General features: G+C 45.5%; 2 protein-coding genes across 2 annotated transcripts; one reads left to right on the top strand and one right to left on the bottom strand.

Annotated features, from left to right (window-relative positions):
• The first annotated feature begins 261 nt into the window (after positions 1-261).
• On the top strand, positions 262-11,057 carry GLA (galactosidase alpha). Its single transcript, XM_088151570.1, has 7 exons — positions 262-645; positions 2,944-3,118; positions 3,912-4,089; positions 5,550-5,641; positions 6,454-6,615; positions 7,784-7,981; positions 8,628-11,057. The coding sequence occupies exons 1-7, from the start codon at positions 461-463 to the stop codon at positions 8,907-8,909; spliced, it is 1,272 nt and encodes a 423-aa protein (XP_088007696.1). The 5' UTR covers positions 262-460; the 3' UTR covers positions 8,910-11,057.
• Positions 10,294-15,446, bottom strand: RPL36A (ribosomal protein L36a). The gene is made up of 5 exons (XM_007434555.4): positions 15,299-15,446; positions 12,420-12,525; positions 11,684-11,751; positions 10,962-11,084; positions 10,294-10,361 (listed from the first exon to the last, which is right to left on the bottom strand). Exons 1-5 carry the CDS (start codon positions 15,299-15,301, stop codon positions 10,341-10,343), a joined length of 321 nt encoding a protein of 106 aa, XP_007434617.1. The 5' UTR covers positions 15,302-15,446; the 3' UTR covers positions 10,294-10,340.
• Between the last annotated feature and the right edge of the window lie 219 nt (positions 15,447-15,665).

A 15,665-nucleotide genomic window follows, 5' to 3' on the forward strand; every position in this document is an offset into this window, starting at 1 on the left:
AGGCTGGAGAGGAAATGCATCTCAAACATGAAGCACCAACCTGAAGATGTGTGGACTTCAACCCCCAGAATTCCCCAGCCGGCCATTGCTTTTGTCGGTAATAATTGTGCGCTGTGTCGGTCCCAAAACCAGAAGTTATTTCTTGGTACTAAAGATGCAGGGACTAAACGGGGAGGCTTTTTAATAGTGGCCCGGCTTGGAAGGGTTAATCCCTTCCGCGTTCTGCCCTGTCACGTGGCGCCCGCCCTCTGGAACGCGCGTCACATGACACAACATCACAAGAGGGAAGAGGTTCCTCTCGTCTCCCCCGGCGAGTTTTTAACTTATTTTCCTTCTGCGGAAGACGATTGGCTAAGCCCGCGGAGCCCCGCGATTGGCCGCGGGCCGAGAGCGGGGCGCTGTGATTGGCCGAAGCGCGTCGGTCTGGAAGCCCGGTCGTGACTCGGGGGAAGAAGCCGGAATGACCGTCGCGGGCAGCGAGCGGGGCGCGGGGTTCGCGCTGGCCGCGGGGGCGCTGCTGGCGGCGGTCGGCCTGGCCGCGGCGCTGGACAACGGGCTGGCGCGGACGCCGCCCATGGGCTGGCTGCCCTGGGAGCGCTTCCTCTGCCAGACGGACTGCGAGCGGGAGCCCCGCCAGTGCATCAGGTAGGCGAGGCTGCCCCTTCGGCGGGCGCATCGGGGCCGGCAGCCCGGCGCCTTCCAGCAGGACCCGCCTCCCCATCAGCCGCAGCCCGTGGCGAAGGAAGATGGGAGCTCTAGTCCAGGGCGCCCAGGAGGTCGCCGGGATGCTGTTCAGCGGGGACGAGGGTCTGGAGAGCTGGGACCCCTCCGCTCTGGGGAGAGCCACGCCGGACTCTCCTCCCGCCCCGAATATCCCCTCGAGGGGGTGGCACCAGCCCCTTTTCCCTTTCCTCCCCCTTCCTTCCAAAGCCCCAGGCATGCCCCTGGGCAGAGAAACCCCAAAGCGCCCCTCTTTGCTGGGTGGCTGGTTAAGCCTGGCTCAGTTAGGAATGCTTTAAAAGGTGCCTGTCCAAAACTGAACTAACGTGACAGCGGCTGCTGATCAATACTGGCATGGAGCCTCAGGACAGGGCTGGTGAATTCTGGGAGTTGAAGTCCACACGCCTTCAAGTTGCCAAGGCGGAGCAGCCCCGCTCTAGGAGATGTCTCAGTTCTGCCTCCATCCTTCAAAAGCCCAGTTGCTCAAACCCGACTCCTCCTGGATCCATCATTCTCTCACCCTCAGAGCCCCCTCTGGCTCACCCGTTCCCCTCATCTGGGCTGCGCTTAAACCAGCCGACAAGGGCTCCCAGAAGAAAAAGGAGAGCCAAAACCAAACCACGTTTCAAGTCAAATCAGAACAGAGCCTGGAGTCACCCAGCATTGGGTGGCAGACTTCTTGGCTGCCTCAGATCCTCTTCAGCAAAGGGTCCCCAGTGCTGTTTCCACAGGGCACTGGTCCAGCTGGCTGCAAGGTGTGTTGCTGTCCTGGGACCTTCAGTGCTTCAGCTCTTTCTCTCACAGGGTTTCTCTTTGCCTCAGTTGTGCTGTTGCCATCACCAGTCAAGTCGAGTCTAGTGTCTCCTCTTCTTCTTCTTCTTCTTCTTCTTCTTCTTCTTCTTCTTCTTCTTCTTCTTCTTCTTCTTCTTCTTCTTCTTCTTCTTCTTCTTCTTCTTCTTCTTCTTCTTCTTCTTCTTCCCCTCCCCTCCCCTCCCCCTCCCCTCCCCGCCCCCTCCTCCTCTGACCCACTCCTTCTGCAGTGGACCCCTTTTCTTCAGTTTTCCCTCCGTTTTAGCTCTCGCCTGATTGGTGGCCCTGTTTCGGTTTCAACAGTTTCACTGACCCTAAGCATAGCCATTTCATTGGCCCCAAAGTCCAAAAACAGACCAATGCCCACACGGTTCTGATTTGATGCAACCTCTTCCCATTGGCTGAAAAGGACAGGTTTTCAAAGCTCAGCATTAATAGGGGTGAAGCAAATGTGGATTCCCAATAGAACCCTCTCTTTGTTGATTTACACCAGAATAAAGCACTGATTGAATTCATATTGGGCTAAGATAGAAGGGGCTTGTTTGGGCCTAGCCTTTCAGTTTGTGTGAACAGAGCCGAGTATGAAGCATGCTGGCTGGGGAATTCTGGGAGTTAATGTCCACCCATCTTAAACTTGCCAGGGTTGAGAAACCCTGGTCTGGAGTCTGTCAAAAAGGAACTCTGAATCGCATTGAGAACAGGGGTTAAGAACAGGACGTCTGCATAGCTATACAGTGTGTATGTAATATTAAAAAAAGCTGCAGTAGGAACAAGGATTCTGACTGCTGCTTCAGTATCACTGTGGCTGGGTTCACACATCATAGGCTGTCTGGTGGTCCAATTCACTGGTGTCGCGGGGGGGGGGGATTGCTACTGAAAATTTTGGCCCAGTTTTGGGAAATAGGACAAATGGTGCAGATGGGACTGGAGACTTTCCAGAGATTAGTGACTCCCATTCCTGCTCTTAACATCTCCAAAGTACTGGAGGCTAGAACCAGGATGCTGAAGTTTGGCTGTTTTGCTGCTGACTTTCAGCAGAGGGATCTTGGGGTACTTGACCCGAAATTGGTGAAGAGGGGTACCTGTGGTGCACAGATTGCTGAACCCTACTTGGGTGACTCCAGCCTGTTATGGTTTATTCAGCGAGCAGGAGGAAGCCAAGTATAACCAACTGCCATGTGCAAATCAGGCCAGTGTTGGCCTCCAGCCTAGCGAGGGGACAGAGGCTGCATGTGGAACATCTGAGGTTTTGTCTGTGGCATTTCTAACTTGGGTAGGAAGTGATAGACTCTTGCTACTCAGAATAGACAACACTAAGCTATCCAGGGAATGAACGAGACGTGACTGCTTCCTTTTTTCAGTTTCTGCTTCCCTCTTCACTCCTGGCCTTTTTCTCTCCTTCTCTTCTCTCAGCGAAGAGCTCTTCAAGCAGATGGCTGACCGGATGGCGTTGGATGGATGGAAGGACGTTGGGTACCATTTCCTGTGCATCGATGATTGCTGGATGGCTCCCACCCGCGATAAACAGGGCAGGTTGCAGCCAGACCCCAAACGCTTCCCCAGCGGGATTGGCAAACTCTCAGACTACGTGAGTGGGTGCTTGGGAACTTTCTCCTGGGAGCTTCTTCCAACTTGGGGCAGCTGGAAATTAATTCAGGAATGTGGATGCATAGAAACCACTGCTGCTGTTAATCCAATTCCCCTCCAGAAAAGGTGGGAGAGGTTTCCTAAACAAAGCACATTCATACTTTGCCTTCTTTATTAATTTCTAACTGCAAGCCATAAATTAACAACCTTGCCCCACTGACCTACCCTCCCCACAATTCCGTAAGAGTCATTCTGCTGGATCAAACTGAAAAGATCTATCTGGGAGCGGGCAAGGGGGGTTGACTCTCCATTTCCAACTAATGGCTGTTTCTCAAATCTCAAAGGCAGGACATAATGGGAACAGCTGATTCCTTGTTCTCTGGCTTCAGCACCTGATATTCAGAGGTACATTGCAACTGTGGTTTTACTTGGGCATTCCATCTAGTATGTTTTGATAAAACTAATCTGTTTATCTGCTCTGAATTCCTGCTCCCTCTGCTAAGTAGCAGCATCTTTTTTGATAGGTAGGTTTCTGTCTTTCTCTGGTTTGGCCCCTTAAAAGCGGCCTATCCAAACCTGAGGCCAGATGTTTTGGAGGTATAACTCCCTGTATTCCTGCTGTCTGTATTTGCTGGAGAATTCTGGGTGTTGTAGGCCCACACATCTGGAGAATGCCAGGTCGAGGAAGTTTACCCCGAGCGTGATTGTTTTTCAGGAACGCTTAGGAAATATACCAACTTGCCTGTTGTTTTCTGATCTTGTTTTTACTTTTCCTATTGGCATCTGTGATTCAGGTCCACTCCAAAGGGCTGAAGCTGGGTATTTATGCAGACGTCGGGAACAGAACATGCGCGGGCTTTCCCGGCAGCTACAGCCACTACGAACTGGATGCAGAGACCTTTGCCAGCTGGGGGGTGGATCTGCTGAAGTTCGATGGTTGTGGCTTTGAGACGCTGGACCAGATGGCTGAAGGTGTGTGCCCAGCACAGGAAGGGGCGTCAGTAAAGGATGTAATTGTTATAGTCATGCAACTTGCTAAGCCATGGCTGGTTTGCCCATGATCTGTTGAACAAGCCACAGTGGGAAGATTCACACAACCAATATCTCGTAAACTATAGATTACAAGCCACTCATGGCCTCTACTTTAGTCAAAAGATGGAAAGCCATATAAATATATGCCATAAAAATATGCCAGTTCCAGCAAGACTTTTGCAGTTGGTTTCTGTGCTTTCCTGCCAGCAGTCTGGCTGTATGCTCTCTTAAATTTTCTCTCGTTTTTAATGAGTGGTAAAAGTTGGTCTTATGATTTAGGTTTGTGAGTTGCCTAGAGATGCACAATCGTGACAGTATACAAGTTCTGGAAAATAATGAAAAATAAACATTGTGCCAGAAAATTAAGGGAGCTTAAGTATCTGGTGTGTTTCCAGAATTTTCACTGGCTTGTTGCATCTCAGCTACAAGGGGCAACCCCTAGCCAAACCAGATTCATCTCAAAAGGCTAAAGAGGGTCAGAGCTGGCTAGTAATTAGATGGAAGACACAGGAAATCCCAGGGTTTTAGGTTATCCTGGGAAGTCAAGAAAACATCCTGGAAGAAACCAATGGCAAACTATTTCTCTGTTAATGCCAAAGAAAACTAAACAAATAAGTAGGACCCTGAGGAGCTGGGAAGAGTGCAGAGAAGAACAACAATGTTGGTAAGGAGCTCTTAGATTAAATCCTACAAAGAGTGGTTGAAGGAACTTGGTAGGTGTAGCCTAAAGAAGAGAAGAATTAAGGGAGAGATGATCACAGTATTCCAATACATAGGGCAGAAGGTATGGATTTACTCTCTACAGCACCTGAGGGTAAGAGAAGAACCAGTGGATGGAAGCTCTGCAGAGAGACCCAAACTTGAAATAAGGAGGGATTTCCTGACTCTGAAAGCTATTAGGCAGTGGAACAGCCTGCCTCTTGGAGTTGTGGATGCTCCGTCACTGGAGGTTTTCAAGCAAAGGTTGGACGGCCGTTGGTCTGGGATGGTGAGAGGATTCCTGCCCTGGACAGGAGGGACTAGAAGACCACCGAGTTCCCTTTCAGCCCTATGATTCTGTGTCTAAATACAGGTAGTCCTCATTTAGCAATTGCCTTGTTTAGCAACCGTTCGCAGTTACGACAGTGATAAAAAGATAACTTTGCCACCAGTCCTCATGTTGATGACTTTCGCAGGTCTGTAAAGCAAAGGAAAGCTGAAGTAAGGTCATAAGCAGAGTCATGGTTTCACTTAGTGATCGCTTCGCTTAATGACCAAGTTGCCAGTCCCAGTTGTGGTCACTGAGGACTACCTGTAGTCAAAAGAAGTCAAGCTTGGCTGAGCATAGGCCTAACTTTTGTTGCAGATGCTGGAAACATTGGAATATTTTTAATTGTAGGGGCACTTCTTTCTGCCACCAGGTTATAAGAAAATGTCTTGGGCTTTGAATAAAACTGGCAGAAGTATTGTATATTCATGCGAATGGCCACTTTACCAGAGATTTTTGCAAAAGGTAAGAGGGGATTGTTTTGATCTCATTCTAGGATATAGTATTCCCCATTAATTTATATAGATTTTAGGCTAGCATAGAATGGGAAATCATCTTTGTACCTGACCTGGCTAAACAAAATAGGGGAAAAAGCAAGGAATAAAATGGAGCTGGATAGTAATTGAGGTGATTCTACGTTTAGTCAGATTTCCATATTTCAGGTATGGGGAAACCTGTCGTTTTCCAGATGATGAATCTACAACTCCCATCATCCTTAATTATTGGTTATGTTGGCTGAGGTTGTTAGGGGTTGTGGTTTGGAGGTACCTGGAGGACCACAGGTTCCCAACTCTTGGCATAGTTCCTAGTCTTTGGAGCCCAAACCAGATTTTTTGGTGATCAAAAACTGAGATGCCCTTGAAATTTGGGGAAAACTAATGATTTATATTGGCCAGGAGAGTCTTGTGAATTGGAAAGCCATCAGGGTCTAATTCTCACCCTTGCAATTAGCTTCAGCTCTTACTGACTTTGACCAGTATAGCTGGCAGCAGAGGAGTGGGAGAGGTGTAGTGTAAAATAATGGAGGGTCACCAGATTGTATGCCTCTTGTAGAGAATACTTATCTAGGTCAACCAAGGATCTGATTCAATATAAAGCAGTTTCCTATAATTTTTCAAATATGTTCAATTGTAGTATTCATTTCTGAGATTCTCCCACTTGCATCCTGAACCAAACAAAATCAGTCTGTTCCTTTTCTGACTCTGGAGTCTCTTCAACTCAACTTTTAGGGCTAAAAGTATGAAATAAATGTTTCTCCTTTCTCTCCTTCCTGGCAGGTCAACTACACAGAAATTAAGCAATACTGTAATTACTGGAGGAATTATGCTGACATCTCTGATTCCTGGAGGAGCATCGAGAATATCTTAGACTGGACCTCTAATAACCAGGACAGTCTTGTTGACATAGCTGGGCCCGGTGGCTGGAACGACCCAGACATGGTAAGGAAACCTGTCCTCGGGCCACTTACCCAGCCAGGGTAAATGCGTCTCGGTTAACGGCCTGGATATTCATCAAAACAAAATGGGGAAAAGTACACTGAAACCAGTAGGCTGATTTGTGCTTTGTTACTGCCTTGGATTGTGGCAATTGTAGTGTTGAAAGAATAGCTTTGTTCCACGGACAGTGACTAGCTCGGGTGGGGGGGGTGTGGCTACCTTAGGGAGGGCAGGGGCCACACGTAAAGTTTTGGGGGAGCCGAAGTTGCAGAAGCAGGGTAGTGAGGCAAAGTGGGTAGGGCCATTTCCCCTCGTTTTTTTTAGAAGTGCAGTAAATGTCAGGCCTAGCCCAAGGAACTCCTGGAGACCGTGCAGGTTCAATCAGCAAGGTTTATTAGCTAGTGCTTGTTCACAGAATCTTCCCAGACTGGCCAGCAGTTCCCAGGAACAGGAATTCACTATCTCCTGGAATGTTAGGGGGGCGTCAGCGTTAGCCTCTTATCTCCAGTGCGTTGCTCTGGAGACGAGATCACGTTCTTTACCCCCCTTCCAGTCCCATGCCATTCCATCACATCAAACCATCTTAAACTTATCAGACTTACCATCCTATTTCTGTGTCTCCCACCTGCAAACGGCAGGATGTTGTGGCAAAAACGTTTAGCAATAGTAGCCATCAGGAAGTGGCCTGGGGCTTCAGGTTGCCCATTCACCAACTACTGAAATGGAACAGCTGGTTTTGAGGAAGGCAGTAGACACACCCTCCCATGCCCCAAGTGCCAGGCTTGCCATAAGCCTTGTTCCCTTCTTCTGCCTCAAATGTGGAACAGCTGCTGCAGCTGTAGGACAACTCATGGCTGTTTTACCCAGTATTAGATGCAACTGGCAGGGACAGGGCTCCAGACATCGCATTAAGCCATAACCTGGCTTCTCTGGGTTAGGGCTTAATAGGATGTGTGAACCCCAGCCATTGTTTCCAAGAGAACTTTCCAACACTTGCAAACTGGTTATTTGAAGGGGATCTCCCAGGGGTTGCATCAGGAACTCCTCTATGATTCTTTATGTGCCTGGAGAAGGAAGTTTTCACCCACCAAGGTGTCTCACCTCCTGCTCTCCAGCCGAATTTTATAGTGTTGAGAGGCATCCATTCTAATCTTTCCTCTTCCTGTACCAGCTGGTGATTGGAAATTTTGGCCTGAGCTGGGACCAGCAAGTAACACAGATGGCCCTCTGGGCTATCATGGCAGCTCCGCTGCTCATGTCCAACGACCTGCGTCAGATTAGCCCAAAAGCCAAGGCTCTCCTCCAGAACAAGGAAGTGATAGCTATCAACCAGGATCCCCTGGGCAAGCAGGGCTACAGAATTACAAAGGTAAGTCTGCCCTTGGAGGCTTCAGCTGCAGAATGTTTTTGTTTTCTTATCAGCTGTGTTTAGCGTCAGAATCATATTACACTAACATTTTGATTTAATGGACACCCCCCTCCCCCATTTAGCTGATTTTAGATGCAACCGACAAAATTTCCTTCCCTGAAAAACATACAAGTCTGTTGCATCCAAACTGGTCTGGACAAAGCGCTTAAATTTATGTTAAATTAAATTTACATCACTTGAATCGTTTCATTTGTGTGTCATTACACAAGTGATAAAAATCACCATGAATGACATACTATAGAATTTAATAGACCTTCCCTCTCTCAAATGTTCCATTAGTTTTAACGTACTTCTATTCTGTGTAATTTACACTGCCTATTTACAAGGAATTGATACTAACTTTAATACTCTTTATTCTCATATGTATGCTTGGTGATGGTTCACTTTTAGAACTGAGAAGGGTATGTTTCGATCCTAGTGTAAAATTTCATTTTACAATCAGGTTATTAAATGATGCCCCCTGTAACTAGGGATCAAATAGGTAGATTTGATTCATTTAATGTAATCCATTCTTGGCCTCTTACTCCGCAATTTGATTAAGGGCGCCTTCATGCTTCTTCTCATAGATGCCATTTATTTTCTCTAGGACAACAACTTTGAGTTGTGGGAACGCCCACTCTCTGACGGAGCTTTTGCCATAGCTGTATTAAACCGGCAGGAGATGGGTGGACCACGGGCTTACGTCCTTGCTACTGTGATTGTTGGCAGTGGCTTAGCTTGTAATCCCAGTTGTTTGATCCAGCAGATTCTTCCTACCAGGAAAGATCTGGGGCTACACAACTGGGTTTCATTTTTGAAGGTGGTGGTGAATCCAACTGGTACCGTGTTGCTGAAGACAGTGGTGAACACAGACTTGACTTTTTACTGACAATGGAAAAAGCTACTCTCAAGACCCCTTATAACATGAAGCATTTTTGCCTTATAAATTATTTCAAGAGGTTGTAAGGCAAAGCCTAAGAAACCCTCCAAAAGAAATCAGAGCAAGGTTGCTGTAGAGTCTCCTTCAGTCAAGAAGCTGATTGTCAACAAGCGCTAAGATGGCCTTTTCTGAATTCTTCGCTGATTTGAAGTCTCGAGAGGGTGACATAATTTGCCTTTCTTTCTGGAGGTGTAGCTCGAAACAAAACTGACTCGCTGGCTTTGTGTCAAACTTTCAGCGTGTCATACAAGCACAACTGTGGTGGCAGAACAGCAGCCTGTTTTCTTGTGCTGTTGACTTTTGGGAGACACAGAAAAGATGAGTGCAGTTGTGTATACTCACAGTCGCTTCTCAACAATCACTGGATCAGAATAAGGTGTTTGTAAGGATACAACAGCTTTACAGGCAGGTTTGTGCAGTAACAGAAGAAATTCTTACTTAAGAGGATTTGGGTGCACTTTGCTCCTCCTAAGATCCAACAGCTAGATTATGTAACTCAGAGTTACTTTTGGTTTTTTATGAGTTGCAGAAATCTATATTGGAACCAGAGTAGAAACCAAGATTGGAGCCTCTGCACCTGTGTCAGAACGGCACTATCCCTAGTTTGACCTTGAGAATTCCAGCACTTAATAAAGTTCTCAATCTGACGTTTGTTCATTAACATGCTTTTTCCCCCAAGAAGATTCCCCTTCCATAGTTTGACTAAATCTTTTCTGCCTCACTATGACGTATGCTGCCTTTGTCCAACGCAGCCACTGGCTGAGGGTCCAGCTTCTTATAATCAAGTCAGCCAAGCTCTCAAGTTTTATTCCAGTTGCTGTTACTGCTTGAAGGAAAACTAAAACAAAATGAATCTAATCAATTCTTTCGAGCCAGTGGGGAAAGAGGGGGGAAAAATGATCAAGTTCTGTTAAGGTTTCTTCAAACAGAAGATAGTCTCCATCACATTAATGACTTTCAACAAATATGTATAATATACATTGCAATTAATGTCTTGAAAAGGAGGAACATGAAACAGTTTTACTTGTTTGCTTTTGAGCAAACAAGTAAATGTACCAAATTTAAACAATAAATTTGTAGAACCTCAGAATTTGATAGAAACACTTTCCCAAAAGGCAGGAGACATCTAAAAAAGCTTCCCACATTTATTTCCCCAAATCAGTGACGATTTCTTTAGTTAATCAAATTCCTTATTTTGTTACCAATTTTGTACTTATTTTGTACTTATTTTGTTATCAATTTTGACACTTATTTTGTAAGGAAGAATAATATTCATATCAGATGAACTCTAAGCATATTTCCCAACAGTGAGCAACAAAGAAAATACAACAAATCAGTGTATTCTGACAGAATTTTAATGGGTTCCATACCCAAGAATGTTTAGAACTGGATGACTTGGCCCTGTGAAAGAAAAATAAGACACTGAGTATCTGCTATAGTGACTAATGAAAACACATTTCATTTGATGAATTTTCAATTTGAAAAAGAATCCTTATCTTAGAAAACTGAAAATATACCTAGACTTTGATTACAAACTTAATGGACTTAGGATCCCGGGAAATGCAATTCTAGGAAGGCCCCAGATAACATTTTCCAACCTGGTTCTTCCCATTTTTCCCAAGTGTGATAGGCTGCAATTCCTAATCCCCATGGTCTTGTGCCAAATTAGATACCACAACTCTAGAGTTCTTTTAAATATATTTGTCACAGCATCCTGACAATTGTATTTAAAAAAAAAAAAATTAAAGGTGCATCTTCAAATATTTATCCTGGCAAAAGAAAATTCTAGTCAAATTTATCATACTCCTATATAGTCCTTACTCAAAATACTTTCCATTTATTCTTTGCATTCAACTCAATTCTGCTGCTAATCTGGTGTTCCAAATGAAAGCGATTATCTCCAGAACTGCTAAGCACATAGTCATCTAAGCAGACCAGACTTGTGTGGTAACCCTAAAGTGATGGGTCAACCACTGCCCGTAATATTGCTGAAAGTGGTACCTTTCTCTTCTTGTCTCCTCCTAACTCGAAGTGCTTGCACCTCTTAATAGCCAGCATCCTCTTCGACCTACAGTTTGGTTCCACACACTCCAGTCTCAGCACAATCTTTTTGGTGGTCTTTGCCTGCAAGCAAGAAGGAGAGGGTTGTCATATAAACTCAAGCCGGGTCATTTCAGAAACTTTCCCTTTTTCAGCCTCCTCCACATCTGCTGCAAGGCAAAATGGGGAGATGCAGAAGTGGAAGCTTCAGACCTTGAAGGTGAGCAGCCAACTTAGATTTCTGGAAAGCTTTTAAAAGACCATTCTTGATCTGGGGCATATTCAGTAATGTCACAGTTGGTCCAACAAGGTAGACCAGACTAAGACATTAATGCCATATAGGTCAGGACTTCTTTCATTGTAATAGTTACAGTAGCAGAATCTTGCACTTCTGAATGAGCCTCTCCCCTCCTTCACTTTATCATCGTGTCAACTAGGGAGGGGCTTGTCTGAGACATTTTCCCATATTATTTTCTTGGCCTGGGCTCAAGCCCCTCTTATCTGACCATTGCCTTGGTAGCAGCTTTACCTGCTGTCTTTCAAGGCCATTCCCTATTCCTTCAACAGTCACTGCCAGCATCCTAGCAAAGAAAAAGGGTCCAGTTCTACAGATCCCAACATCAGTTCCTCAGGTAAGATTCAACAGTCCAGGTAGTGCCCAGGGCCCACCAAAGCAAGCTCACCTTCTTGCGGAAGATGGGCTTTGTCTGACCACCATAGCCACTGCGCTTCCGATCGTATCTCCGCTTTCCTAAAAGAAAGAAACAATCTCCTCAGATAAAATCATGGCCTGTTTCTTCTCAGTTGGAAGCCTCACAAGTAAACAGGCATGACCAACTTTGTCAACAGAATCTTCATCTTTATTTATTAAAATGTATGGCTTTTTTCTCTGCTACAGAAGTCTCATCTGTGGTAAATGTTAGCAAATGTTAGAAGCTTAGTTTTAGAAGCTTAGAAAGTGAGGAATTTACATGGCTGCTATTCTTTATGGAATCTTTCAATGCTTCAATTCCCCACTGCCCCCATGCTTTTCAGGGTGCACAATCCCAGGTTCTTCCTACTTCTGGGGCTTTTTGTTCTTAATATGCATGATCAGTTATAAACATTTTTCTTTGCAAAGAAAGGCTTAGTCCAGTGTGAAAACTGCATGCCCTTTGTATCTCATGTTTAGATGGAAATGAATTGAGAGGGTGGCCCTTTTCTCCTATTACAGAGAGGAAACAATGGCCTTTAAAAAACATCGCATATATATTTAGAAACAGTGATTATACCTAAGAATATATCAAAGACAGTGGAAACAAAATATGGCCTCTTGCTTTCATAATTAAAGAAATCAGGAAGTGAGAAAGCAGTGCCGTAATGCATGGAGGGCTAGCAACAGTAGCTAGAGACAGTGATGCGCCAAAGAGAACAGCTTACCTTGGGCATACAAAGACTCTTTACCCTTCTTGTATTGGGTGACTTTGTGGGGCTGATGCTTGCCACATTTCTTGCAGTAAGTCCTGCGGGTTTTCGGGACGTTGACCTGTCAAGGAATCAGTTTTACAGCAATTAACAGAACTCTGGCCATGCAGGCAAAAACATGCAAATATTCTAGTTAGACTTCCCCAACTTGGGTACCTTTCCGACGGGATGGACTTCAACTCCAGAACTCTCCAGCTAGTATGGCCGCTGCCGGGAATTTGGGGAGTTGAAGTCCCTACACTTGAAAAGAAAAAGCTTTTCTAGCTTTTGGCTAATCACAGGCAGGAACAGGGGTTCAGTCCCTGGGCATCTTCACTTAAAGGGATCTAAATCAGCAGGCTGGAATAGCTTCTGCTGGAGCCAATGCTAACAAAAACACCACCACCAGGAGATCCAAGGCAAGGGCCAGCTAATATTTCAGGTAGCAAGAACCATTACACTGTTTGGAATAACATGACCTGGGCACCCCTCCAAAATCATTTTTATTTAAAAAATAAACACTGATAAAATATAAGCTCTTATGAGGTTTGGCTCTCTCACACCCTTTTAGGCTCTTTAATTTTTTTTTCTTAGAGTGAAATATATTTGCGGAAAAACCGGTACATGACATCTAGAGCTATCGTGAGTGCCACACTGCTGATCCCCATTTAGGGCCATTTCCTATGCTATCTATTATCTGAAATTTGTTTAGCAAATCTGAAACCTTTTACATGCATTCATTATTTAGAATCTCTATAGAAGCTATTAAGTGCAAGACAATTACTCCCCACGGTCGGAACGGGGAAGGAGGTGCATGCAGAGGAAGACTAAGAGTATTGGAGTTGCCTATCACGATGATGATAAGAATGGATTTTGTCTTTGAACAGTATGTGACACGTGTAGCTGATTCATTCATTCTCACATTCACTTATTCTATTAGTATCCCCTCCCAACTTCAGGGAGGAGATCCATATGTTTTGTTTGTTTAAATGCTGTCAATGCAGTCTTCTCTGAGCTCACACAACTCATTTAACCTTAAACCCGGATTAACAAAACCGTATGTAATACACAAGCCAACCAACCATGATGGCCTGGTTCACCGATTTACTAAGATAAAGGGTCTTTCCTGCAATACACAGAACCACAAACTGCCAATCACCATTTTACTCTAGTCTAGCACGTTGTGCAAGCTCTGCCTCTATAGTAGTCGTATGATTAGCTATTAATTGCAACTGTCAATCTGGAATTTTATTGGGCAACTGAGCAGATTGCTGAAAGGAGGAGACACCCCTACATCTCTTTCCCCAACCCTATTCGCTTCCAAACCCGCTGCAGAGGAAGTCCCGCTTCTATGAGTAAAAAACAGGCAAAACATTTTGCAGGGAGGCACTTTAGAAACGAGGCTAATTGTTCAGCATCCTGTAAGAATAAGACTGGCCACTGAACATTCTAGGTCAAGACTAACGTTTCTGGAGTGTAGCTTTCCTGACAATAACTGCAATATCTGATATTCACCACAGCAGGGAGAAAGCTACTTTTTACCCAGTTTGTCAGTTTCGACTTAAGGAGGTGTTCCTATAAGCACACCCCATCTCAGATAACAGGACCGGCCTGAAGGGGATTGTCTCAGTCTTGTCCCCTTTTCCCTTCAGAGAGCAGATTATCTCAGTTATTGTAGCCTCCGGAAGGTTTTATATGTCCAAAGGCTCATTCTCACCATTTCGCTTAAGGAGGTGTTCCAATAAGCACACCCCATCCCAGAATCCAGACTGATTTCTAGCTATTGGAAAATAAATAAGACTTTATTTATTTATTTATTAAATTTCTCTCCTGCCCATCTCCCCCCAATGGGGGAACTCTGGGCGACTCACACAAACGTTAAAACCATAAATATATATAAATACATAAAGCATCAATTTAAAAACATTACTAAAAAGAAAATGAGAGTCCAAGAGATGAAGAGTCTGGGGCTGAAGACAGCAGGCCTCTATGGGGCTCCCCGCCCCAGGCCAAGTGGCAGAACCAGGTCTTCAAGGCCCTGTGGAAGGCCAGGAGTGAGGGGGCCAATCGCACCTCCGGGGGCAGAATGTTCCAAAGAGCGGGGGCCACCGCAGAGAAGGCCCACCTTTGGACCCCACTAATCGGAGTTCTTTTACTGAGGGGGTCCGAAACATGCCCTCTCTGTGTGATCGGGTGGGACGGGTAGAAGTCATGGGGGAGAGGCGGTCCCTTAGGTAGGTCCTTTAGTCCCAGATGAATCCATTGCCTTTGAACAGTTCAGTCTCCTGGAATGAAGGCAAAATAAGACGGCTCTTTTACACAAAATGTGTCCTTGTGCAGGCAGGTTCACTGATCCTTTCAGAGATTAGTGAGTCTAAAATCTTTCCATCCCTGTCTCACAAGAAACGGGGAAAAAAACCAGTGTTGGCCCATGAGAAACATTCCAAAACCCACAACCAATACTCTTGTTAGAGCTCATAATTAGACTTACAATCTAAGATGCACGACAAAAGAGGAAAACGGGACAGGGAGGGAGGAGGAAAGCTATTAAGCCCAGGCATCAGTTCTTTAAGAATCAAGGAATACTTTCAGCTGATTGGCCACTACACTGAGAACTAGGCCCAAGCGTCGGCAACGCTACTGTTAGTGCTTCGCTTATCAGGAGGTTAAGAGAACCGTGTCCTTTATTCTTTCTGTATTTCGCTCCGGCCTTGCCAAACTTAGCGCACGTCCCAACAGGCGTCCCTCGAGAGCCCCACAACCACGGCATTCGGTCTCGCCGCTTCTCTCGGCTCCATTCCGAGGCCCCTACCCTCAGCCCCAGCGGCGGATGGAACCGGATTCGGTTAACTCACCATCTTGCCAACGTTAGCGGCGCCCAGAGAAAGAGCCTCTCGCTGGAAACGGAAGTAAAGACCATAGAGCAGACAAAAGGAAGGAAGCCTCGAGGATAGAGCGTCATATCAACCAATAGAGCTTGGAGGAAATAAGGGAACCGCGGCTGCCACCTCCTGGCAAAGGCAGAAAATGGCGGTGGTACAAGAGTAAATAGCCAAGATGTTGGATAATTTCCTTTTTCAATCGTTTCGTTAAAGCGCAGTCAGTGATTTACGTTCAAATCACCAAAATGACCAGAGGAGAAACCGGGCTTAAATGCCAGACAAGCAAAAAAAAGCAGAAGGGCTGCTTCCCACCCCCGACCTTTTTTGGTCAAGGTTTTTT

The sequence above is a fragment of the Python bivittatus genome, unplaced genomic scaffold, assembly GCF_059951505.1.
Source record: "Python bivittatus isolate LINGU-HERP-01145 unplaced genomic scaffold, Pbiv_v1 ctg000670_np1212, whole genome shotgun sequence".
In the NCBI taxonomy this organism is placed as follows: domain Eukaryota; kingdom Metazoa; phylum Chordata; class Lepidosauria; order Squamata; family Pythonidae; genus Python; species Python bivittatus.

Excerpts from the sequence above, each read along its gene's own strand:
- GLA (XM_088151570.1), top strand. The coding sequence starts at position 461 with ATGACCGTCGCGGGCAGCGAGCGGGGCGCGGGGTTCGCGCTGGCCGCG. Across the intron at positions 646-2,943 it reads GAGCCCCGCCAGTGCATCAG|CGAAGAGCTCTTCAAGCAGA; the intron begins GTAGGCGAGGCT and ends CTCTTCTCTCAG. Across the intron at positions 7,982-8,627 it reads AGGGCTACAGAATTACAAAG|GACAACAACTTTGAGTTGTG; the intron begins GTAAGTCTGCCC and ends TATTTTCTCTAG.
- RPL36A (XM_007434555.4), bottom strand. Across the intron at positions 11,752-12,419 it reads AGAGTCTTTGTATGCCCAAG|GAAAGCGGAGATACGATCGG; the intron begins GTAAGCTGTTCT and ends TCTTTCTTTTAG. Across the intron at positions 11,085-11,683 it reads AGCCCATCTTCCGCAAGAAG|GCAAAGACCACCAAAAAGAT; the intron begins GTGAGCTTGCTT and ends TCTTGCTTGCAG.